The sequence below is a fragment of the Agelaius phoeniceus genome, chromosome 18 (genome assembly GCF_051311805.1).
Source record: "Agelaius phoeniceus isolate bAgePho1 chromosome 18, bAgePho1.hap1, whole genome shotgun sequence".
Classification (NCBI taxonomy): domain Eukaryota; kingdom Metazoa; phylum Chordata; class Aves; order Passeriformes; family Icteridae; genus Agelaius; species Agelaius phoeniceus.
The window spans coordinates 4,405,483-4,414,206 of NC_135282.1; the positions used below are offsets into that span (position 1 = coordinate 4,405,483).

Here is an 8,724-nt window from a genome sequence, read left to right on the forward strand (position 1 = left end):
CCGAATTTCCCTACCCAAAACAGTCCTGCCCCAAAACACCTTGCCCAAAAGAGTCTCCCCAAACACCCTTTGGGGCTGACCCAGCCCCAAATGAGGCTCCCAGGCCATGGGTACTGTCAGTTTTTATTAATTGCTGCTCCTGGGGCTCAGGAGGCGAGGGGGGCTCATAAGGCACCGCAAACACCACGGGGACAGTCCCTGGTTTCTGAATCCCAGCACAGGGGCTTGATCCCAGGCCAGCACTGGAAGAATTGGGATCACCCAGGAAAGTCATCAGCTCCTCCTCCATGGGCATCATTCCGGACAATCCAGTGCCAATCAACACGAGGTGCCCGTCGGTGGGTTCCAGGCACAGCCCGAGTGCCACTTCATTCATCAGCAGGACACTTCATTCCCTGCCCCACTGGAGACAGGAATCCAGGGGTTGGGACTAGAAACACTTGTTCTTCCTCTTGGGAAATCCAAGGGTGACACCCACAATTGTTTTATTGCCGTATTCTTAATAGGAAGTTAATTACTGTTATTTTTTTGGTTAGAAAAGACATTATCCACTGCAGATCCAGAGAGGAATCGAAGTCACCAGAGAGCAGGGAGCCGCCCCAGCTGCCTCAGCGATGAAGACATAGGTAACACCCATCACACGTTATTTAATCTGTGCCAATCCTGTGCCAGCTTTAGGCTTTGTAGCTCAGCTCAGCGTTCATCTTCGTGTACATCTCATAAATTGCATCCAGGATTGGAGTGACCCTGGTGAGAAACTGGTGGATTTTTTCTATGCTTTCCTCTTCCTTGACTTCTTTACCCTTCTCCAAGGCCTTCAGCAAATCGGATTTGTAGGGAAGAGCATAGACTGAGCCCTGTAAAACAGGGAGAGGGTGTTTGACTCCCACAAACCCAACAGAGACCATGGGTTGGGTTGTTCCTATGAGCCAGTGCTGTGGGCTCTCTGGACACTTGTCAGTGCACGGGAACAGCTTTAGGGATGGTGGTTGGGTGCTTGGAGAGGGAGGGGATGCTCACCGTGAAGAGCTTCTGCAGCATCCAGCCGTGGTATTTCTTCAGCGCAATCTCGTAAGCCTTCAAGGCGTTCACTCGGATGAGGTTGGGATGCTCCTCATCCCTCTCACCGTCAGAGATGCTCTGCAGCAACACCAGAATGAATTTCAGACCCCTGGGAGAAGAGCAGAGATGTTGGGCTCAGGGAAGTGGGTGCTGCTTCCCAGCTTCCAGCCTGGTGTTTCCAAGGGCCTGTCCCTGTCCCTGTGTGTCCATCCAGGGAAGAGAGAGAGAGAGAAGGGCTGGATGGAGCCCCCAGGGCAGGATGGAACCCCCAGGTGAGGCCAGGGCTGAGGGCTGAGCTGGGCAGGGTCAGGTGCAGTCCCATGGATCCTCCAGGCACTGCCCTGTCCAATTTGTGGGCTCATGCTCTGAGGTTGTATTCCCCTGTGCATTCCCAGAGAGGAGATTTGAGGAGGGGGTTCCCAACAGCTGTGCTCCCCAAACACAGCACCCCACTTCCAGCTGCCCAGCCCACAGGGCCCAGCCCAGCACAGGCAGCCTCCATTTGGAGCTCTCCAGCTCCCCACATGCCGGGACAGAGCCACAGCAGCTCCCGACGCCGTGAGTCACCTTTTCAACCACATCAGCGCCAGCGTCGCGCCTGTCTTGGGCCAGGCCGAGCCGTGCAGCTCCTTCTCCACCTCCAGGATGTTCTGCAGCGTTTTGAACTTGGCAGGGTTGGAGTCATAAACCGCCCGGATTTTCTGAGGGCAGAAAAGGGGATTGGCATCCAGGAGCAGGGACTTTGAGCAGGAGCTCTGGGAATAAACTGTGACTGGGTGAGCCACTGCTAAGCCAAGTCCCCGTAGGAAGAAAAGCCTTATGAAACACCTCCAATCCCACAGCATCTCTCCCCAGGGATTCTCCTCTCTCAGCCCTCCTGAGTCCCTTCCTACCTTGATATTTCCAGTCAGGTCTGCTTTGACCGGCGAGTAAACGATGGGAGTCCCCAGGCAATCTGTGGAGACAGGGAGGGAGGACAATTAGACATTGGTGACACAGGGGACACCATACACTTCCCAAAACCAACGGGTTTCACTTTAAGCACAGCCCAGGCACTGAACCCAAAAAGGGATCTCTGAGCTTCATACACAGCTGTTGGCCCTTGGGACAGCCCTGCCATCTACTGCGGCCCCACGAGTGACCTCCAATCCCCGTGGCTCCGGGACACAGCCCTGGCAGAACATCCTGGAACAGCCTGACCGGCACCGGACACTGCCCGTCCGCAGGCAGGCAGGCAGCCCCACGTCCTGCCCTTCCGCGGCTGCCACCGAGCCGCCACACAATAGCTGACATTGTGGAGGGCAGCGGGCACACTGTGCCACGAGGGCGGCCACGCCGACACCCACCCGTGTCCCGACACGGGGTGGGATCCACGGCTGGGATGGCAGCGCCCGCCCCGGGCGATGCCTCTGCATGGGGTGCTCCAGGGGATGGCAGGACGCTTCCCAACGGGGCTGCTCGGCGGGTTTGACAGGATCGTGATGCAACCCCGGTCCTGGCAGAGCAGCCAAGCCCGGCGGGAGCCCTGGAGCAGGTAGGGGGGTCACCACCCAGAACCGGGGAGGGGGCACCCGGAGCGGCTGAGTCCGCAGCAGGCCTGGTCCCAGCCCGCATCTCCCAGCCCCGGCTACCCCGGTCTCACCGAAGAACGGCGGCAGGTGCGCCACGGCCTCCAGGAAGGGCAAAGTCTCGATCTGCTTATCAGCCGGCAGCGGCTTGAACTCGTGCTCCAGCAGCAGCGCCATGACCGGCACAGCGCTCCCGCTTTCCCCCTCACCGCTCCCCGGCTGAGGGGGCTCTGAGGCAGCGGGGGCCGACCCGGCAGCGCGCCCACGCCACGCTCCGCCCCCCACCGTTCCGACCAATGGCTGCGCACCTCCCGTACGGCCGATGCGCAGCCATTGGTCAGAGCGGCGGGGGACGGGACTTTCATTGCAAAGAGGAAACCACGCCCCTATCGCCCCCTCAGACTCGGGGCCTGGCAGTGCCCGGGGCCGTGCGCTGCCCCGGCCGCGTTCCGAGCGCCAGGCGGGCTGGCGTTAATTATTCACGGGTGATAAATATTTTATAGGGAACAGATGGAAAACAAACCTCAACGCGCTGCAGTGATGACACACCTCAGTGAGGGGTTGGGTGGGAAAATGACACCAAGCGGGGACACGGAGAGGTGAAGAAGAGGTGGGAGCGGAGGGAGGCTCAGCCCGCCCGCTGCGTGGGGAGCGGACCTGCCGGTGGCAGGGCCCCACATATGGTGCTTTTACTGGTTATTCTGGAAAAACAGGTCGTGGGGCGATAGCGATCGGTGCCTGGCAGGGCGGGTGCGGATACAAGGCGGGTGCGGGGAGCTGCGGGTCACCGGCGGGGGCTGCCGGCTGGTGCCGCCTCCCTCCCCGCTGCCACACTCCCGTGCTGCCCGGAGCCCCTCCCGGGACGCTTGAAGCCCTTCCTGGGGTGCCAGGAGCCAATTCCGCGGTGCCTGCGATACCCTGAGCCCACCCCAGGGTGCTCGGAGCTTGTCCTGGGATATCCAGCGCTCACTTCGGGATGCCTGGAGTCCCTCTCGGGATGCCCGCAGCCCCTCCGGCGCTGCCCGGGCTGTCCTGGCTCACTCAGCGGCCGGTCCGTTTGGGTTCGCTGCGGGCGCCGCCGCGCTGGTGCCCTGCCAAGGCGGGCAGAAACAGAAACCTTTAACCCCTGAGATATTCACAGCGCCACAAACCCCGCGGTGCTGCGCGCTCCGAGCCGGCACAGCGGCACCACGCCCGGCCCGGGCTGTACCCGCACATCTGCGAGCGCTCGGGACGCGGCAGCACCGCCGGGCCGGGTCGGAGCGAACCGATCCCCCGCTGCCGCTCCATCTCCCGTCCGTCCCTCTCTCCCCGCCTCCCTCCGTCGGTCCCCGCCTCCCTCCGTGCTCGCGGAGCCCGTCTCGCCGTGTCCCTCGGCGGGTGCCGTCGCGGGCGGGCGCGTTGCGATGTCGCTGTGGCTGCGGCGGGGCCGCGGCCCGGAGCGCTGGGCGGCCGAGCGGCGGGAGCTGCAGGAGCGCAGCCGGCAGCAGTGGGAGAGCACCAGCCGCGCCTTCGCCCGCGCCGCCGCCGCCTGCTCCCTGCAGGCGCGATGGAGCGAGCCCCGCGTCCCCCCGCCCAGGTACGGCCGCGGTCGGGGCGGCGGGTCCCGGGGCGGTGCGGGGATCCCGCTCACCGCCGGTGTGTGCGGCAGCGCGGCGGCGGCGCGGCGGGACGCGGAGGAGGCGGCGGCGCGGCTGGAGCGGCGGCGGGAGCGGCTGCGGCGGCTGCTGGGCGAGGAGCGGGAGGCGCTGGCGGCGGAGCTGCGGGAGCGGCGGCGAGGCGGGATGCGGAGCCAGGAGCTGCGGGACGGCCCCGGAGAGTGCGGGAGGAAGGTGAGGGAGCGGCCCGGCCCTGCTCGTCCCGTGCTTCAGCTGTACCAGCGGGACTTGCTGGAGTTGCCAGCCCTGAACCTCTGTCAGCCTCGGCGGGGTTTGGGATGCTGAGCAATCCCGTATCTTGACCTGACCCAGCTCTGTATTCCCAGTTTGCTGAGCCGCCGCTGCAGGAGCGCTGGAACAAAAACAACGCGGAGCTCCGAGAGGTGATGTTGCTTTCTCTTGAGTCCCTGCTGCCTTGTATTTATTAAACTGGTTTTTAACTTGAAAGTTATCATATCTCTACTGTGGTCGCTCATCTTACATCACAGCAACTGCCCCAAGTTTTGATAAACAAAAGGCAAAGAAGTGAAAGGGTTTAAGTTTAAATAGTTTTAAGAAGTTCTCTCAAAGCTGTATTTTTAAAAGTCAGAAATCTGTTCAGACTCTGAGCAAATTTCCGGAACTCACAATGTAAATATCTCAGGCACATAAAATATAAATAATACAAAAAATATAAATCTTAATATCTCAGCTGTACCTGCCATGCTGTGGTGCTTCCTCATTCTTCATTCCACCCACATACTGCTCCAACATCGCAGTCCTGTATCACTGTCACTGTGGTGTTTCCCATGTGACAATGACCCTCAGGACCTGGTGGGCACCTTGGACACTCAGATGAGCCCACCTCTGCAGAGGCAGATACTCCTGGGGTTTCAGGTGCTGCTCCAGAGAGTCTGGAAGGTCCTGGGGGACAGAACCGCTGGCACTGATGGCCCTGTTACATCTGTTGTGTCTCCAGGCAGAGTCTGAGCTGCACGGGAAGCACATGAGGGAGGCTTGGAGGGATCAGCTAACACAAGAAAACAAGGTATGGGGGCAGCCCTGGTGTTCTGGTCACTGGGAGGTCTCTGAAATGTGTGTGGGTGGAAGGTGACACTTATGCCATGGGAGCTGCTGCCAGGAAGGGCACTGTTAACAAAGCCACCCGGCTTGCTCTGTGGATTTTCTGAGCCAGAAGTTGTCTCTTTGTGTCAGGCTAACCTGAAATGCTGTTTTCTTTTCTTTGGGAAAGGAAGAGGGGACCAAGCTTGTAGAGAAGAAACGTTATGAAAACAGGTACGAAACGGCAGGAGGGGAAGCGCTGGAAGGAACGAGACAAGAGGAAGAGAAGCCTCAGCTGGAGAAGACCTTGCTTCAGCAGATAGAAGAACTGAAACTACAGGAGACAAAGGTAATCTTGACTTTCTCCTCATAGGAGAAAGGAATTTGTTGCTTCACTTGGAAATACAGCAAGGCTGACCTGACCTCTCCATGTTTGCACTGCAGGGAGGGTTTTCCCTGCCTGCAGAGGAGCAGAGCAGGGTACAAACTCTGGTCAAGCGTGCTCTCTGGGATGTTGTACTCTCTCTTGGTGCTTGTGTTTTCCTTTTTAGGCAACAAAGCTGAAAAAGGAACAAGAGAATTTATTAAAGCAGCGGTGGGAGCTGGAGAATTTGGAAGAAGAAAGGAAACAAATGGAAGAGCACCGGAGGAAGAAAGAGCTCGGGTAGGACATCAAGTGGAGCTTGTTCTGGATAGAATCTGTTCCTGTGCCCACAGCACTGCTTGGGGCACAAGGAGATATTCCAGGTAGCAGTGGTAGGATGTAAATATCTGGGTTTTGGTGGACTTGCCCACAGCAGCCTAGGAGCAGAGGCACTGGTGCTGTTACTGCTTTTTGTTTCTGGTAGCATTGTCACAGATGTACCTCCCCAGGTGCTGCTCTACAAAGATGTGCTGCTTTAGAGTCAGTGTGAATTTTTTTTTTTTGGTTTTTTTTTTTAATTTTGCTTTTTTTCCTCCTTCAGTCGCTTTTTGAAGCATCAGTGTGACGTCCAGTTAAGGAGACGAGCGCAGCAGGTACAGGAGGAGCTGGTAAGAGATTAATTTATACTTTATAGATGCTGTGTGATGAAAAAGTTGTTGTGTGTGGTTTGTGTCTGCCTCTGATTCCTACAGATTAGGAGGCCCCTTCCAGCTTGTGCACAGGGCTGGAGCACAGAGCTCACAGGGAAGCAGCAGATGGAGCATCTTGCTGAGCACACCCTTGACACTGTCCCCAGTAATGCCTAGAGGAGCCCTGCACACAGGCTGGAAGGCTGTTGGATAGTTGTTAATCCCATGTTTTTTTCTCCAGGAGACAGACAGGCAAATCTTATCAGTCCTCCTGGAGAAAGAAGAGGAGGATCAGAGCTGGCAGAGTGCGCAGCGGGGACGCGTGGTGGCAGACGTGGCCTGGATGAAGAAGGTCATTGAGGAACAACTCCAGCTGGAAAAGGAGAGGGAGGCAGAGCTTGAGACTATCTTCAGGTGAGTCTGTCCACCTCTGAACCTCACCTGAAGACTCCATGTGTGCTGAGTGTTCCGGGCCAGGGGGGTCACTGAGAGGTACAGGTGGGATAGACACACCAACAGGCAGGGAACAAACCTGAAGAGAAACCCAAGGTCTCCTCTAAAGCACAGGATAGCTTGTCTGTGCCTGTGGGGTATACAGGGGGGTTAACCTCAGAGATAATTCCTCCTCTCTCCTTTAGGGAAGAAGCAAAAAAAATGTGGGAGAAGAGGGAAGAAGAATGGGAAAGAGAGAAGGTGGCCAGAGATCGCCTGATGAGTGAGGTGATGACCTCTCTTGATGATATGTCCCCCTTGGCTCAATGAAGCCATCATTCCACTGGTAACCCACCACCCTCTGGAGAGCTACAGCCTTCCACACCAGGGTGGAATGGAATTTTTTTGCTTTGTCTGGTGTGTTTCCTGGGAGCTGTTTCACCATCTCCTCCCTTCGCACAGGTCCTTGCAGGCAGGCAGCGCCAGATCCAAGAGAAGATGGAGCTGAACAGGAGGGCCCAAGCAGAGTCCATTAAATATCGAGAGCAGCTGATCAAAGAACTGGAGGAGGCCAAGGAAGGGACTCAGCAGGAGCAGGAGGAGGAGCAGAGAGCCCACGGGAGGGAGCTGCAGGCACAGGTAGGCTGAGCTCCCTAATACACACCTGGCTGCTGAGGCTGCCCCATCTCACCCCATTTCCCCTGCACAGGGGACAGAGCTCAGCCTGGGAGAGGAGGAGCAGCAGCAGGAGGGATCAGCCCGGCAGCACCTGGAGGCCAGGCAGGGCTGGCACAGCAGGGTAAGGTCACACACTGGCACAGGAGTCACCCCAACACAGGAGCCCATCTTGGAGAGTGACACCATCATTGTCTCTGATCTGCACTTTAGACATCAGTGCTAGGGCACTTCCCCTCACAGAACTCTACACTTTCTCTTTTCTTTTTTTGATGATATTTATATATTAGGCCTTAATTTTTAAAGAATTTTTGAGGCAGATGTGTTGCTAATGCCTCAAATCTTGCTCTGTGCTGAAAAGGATTTATTTTAAGTGCAATAGTGCAGTTGGTACAGTGCAACTTCCCTGCTCAGTGTCTTTGTTGACTGTCCTGCTTTGCCTGGCTCTAAAATCAAATTTGAGTAACCCTACCTAAAGCCCCTGCCCAGCCCATCAGCTCCTGTGCATGCTCAAGAGTTTGTGTGGATTAATTCCAGAGCCCATAAACCTGTGCTAATCTTTGTTTTGATCCCATTAGTTCTACAGTTACCCAAGAGCAGCTTGGACCTGAGGAATGAGCATGAGATGCAGCTCCAGACTACAGAAAGAAAACTCTGAGGACTCAAGGAACTCCTGAAATAATGATGCCTCTGGAACAGCCTACTGTGAGATCAAGACTTGACTCAGTAGATTTCTGAAAACATTTAGTTGTGGCCAAGCTGAAGAGAAGTTCTACTGTCTTCAGGAATGTGGAGGTGTGAGCACCTTCAGAGAAGTGAACTGCTTCACTTTGCATTCTGGAGTTGTGCTCATGTATTTCAGTATGTGAGAGGCTGAACCAATCCAGCAAAAAAAAAAAAAAAAAAAAAAAAAAGGGCCCTGTGGGCCTGAGCCACAAGAGAATCTGTGTCTCCCCAGGAAGAGGAGCTATGGGGCTGTGTCAGACTCCCACCTTGGAGAATCAGGCTGTGCCTGCTTCCCACTGGACTGTGAGGAGTTAATTAATAATGTATATTGCAAATCAGCCAGATCGTGTGTGCTGTGGCAGCAGTGCTTGGCCACTTCCTCTCCAGAAGGTGCTGGAGATTTAAACATTGTTTTTCACTTGTTTCATAAATAATGAATAATTGAAACCTGAACAAGGATTTGGTTTTGTTACATGAGCAAACTACAGCAGCAACAGGAGAGGAGGCTG

At 56.4% G+C, this 8,724-nt stretch overlaps 2 protein-coding genes across 3 annotated transcripts; one reads left to right on the plus strand and one right to left on the minus strand.

Annotated features, from left to right (window-relative positions):
- Nucleotides 1–105: 105 nt before the first annotated feature.
- On the minus strand, nucleotides 106–2,917 carry GLTP (glycolipid transfer protein). Its single transcript, XM_054645489.2, has 5 exons — nucleotides 2,705–2,917; nucleotides 1,956–2,017; nucleotides 1,630–1,763; nucleotides 1,021–1,171; nucleotides 106–857 (listed from the first exon to the last, which is right to left on the minus strand). Exons 1-5 carry the CDS (start codon nucleotides 2,805–2,807, stop codon nucleotides 675–677), a joined length of 633 nt encoding a protein of 210 aa, XP_054501464.2. The 5' UTR covers nucleotides 2,808–2,917; the 3' UTR covers nucleotides 106–674.
- Nucleotides 2,918–3,967: 1,050 nt separating this feature from the next.
- On the plus strand, nucleotides 3,968–8,633 carry TCHP (trichoplein keratin filament binding). Of its 2 annotated transcripts, XM_077187893.1 has the most exons (12): nucleotides 3,971–4,209; nucleotides 4,282–4,462; nucleotides 4,615–4,671; nucleotides 5,247–5,315; nucleotides 5,520–5,678; nucleotides 5,881–5,993; nucleotides 6,295–6,361; nucleotides 6,624–6,796; nucleotides 7,021–7,102; nucleotides 7,277–7,453; nucleotides 7,524–7,613; nucleotides 8,068–8,633. In XM_077187893.1, exons 1-12 carry the CDS (start codon nucleotides 4,037–4,039, stop codon nucleotides 8,098–8,100), a joined length of 1,374 nt encoding a protein of 457 aa, XP_077044008.1. In that variant the 5' UTR covers nucleotides 3,971–4,036; the 3' UTR covers nucleotides 8,101–8,633. The 2 variants fall into 2 exon arrangements, with proteins under 2 accessions (XP_054501463.2, XP_077044008.1); XM_054645488.2 differs by having other exon boundaries at nucleotides 3,968–4,462.
- Nucleotides 8,634–8,724: the final 91 nt, after the last annotated feature.

Coding starts and splice junctions, on each gene's coding strand:
- GLTP (XM_054645489.2), bottom strand. CDS start 2,807: ATGGCGCTGCTGCTGGAGCACGAGTTCAAGCCGCTGCCGGCTGATAAG. Junction 2,018..2,704: donor GCACCTGCCGCCGTTCTTCG/GTGAGACCGGGG, acceptor CTGTCTCCACAG/ATTGCCTGGGGACTCCCATC. Junction 858..1,020: donor TGCTGCAGAAGCTCTTCACG/GTGAGCATCCCC, acceptor CCTGTTTTACAG/GGCTCAGTCTATGCTCTTCC.
- TCHP (XM_054645488.2), top strand. CDS start 4,037: ATGTCGCTGTGGCTGCGGCGGGGCCGCGGCCCGGAGCGCTGGGCGGCC. Junction 4,672..5,246: donor ACAACGCGGAGCTCCGAGAG/GTGATGTTGCTT, acceptor TTGTGTCTCCAG/GCAGAGTCTGAGCTGCACGG. Junction 5,316..5,519: donor AGCTAACACAAGAAAACAAG/GTATGGGGGCAG, acceptor TCTTTGGGAAAG/GAAGAGGGGACCAAGCTTGT.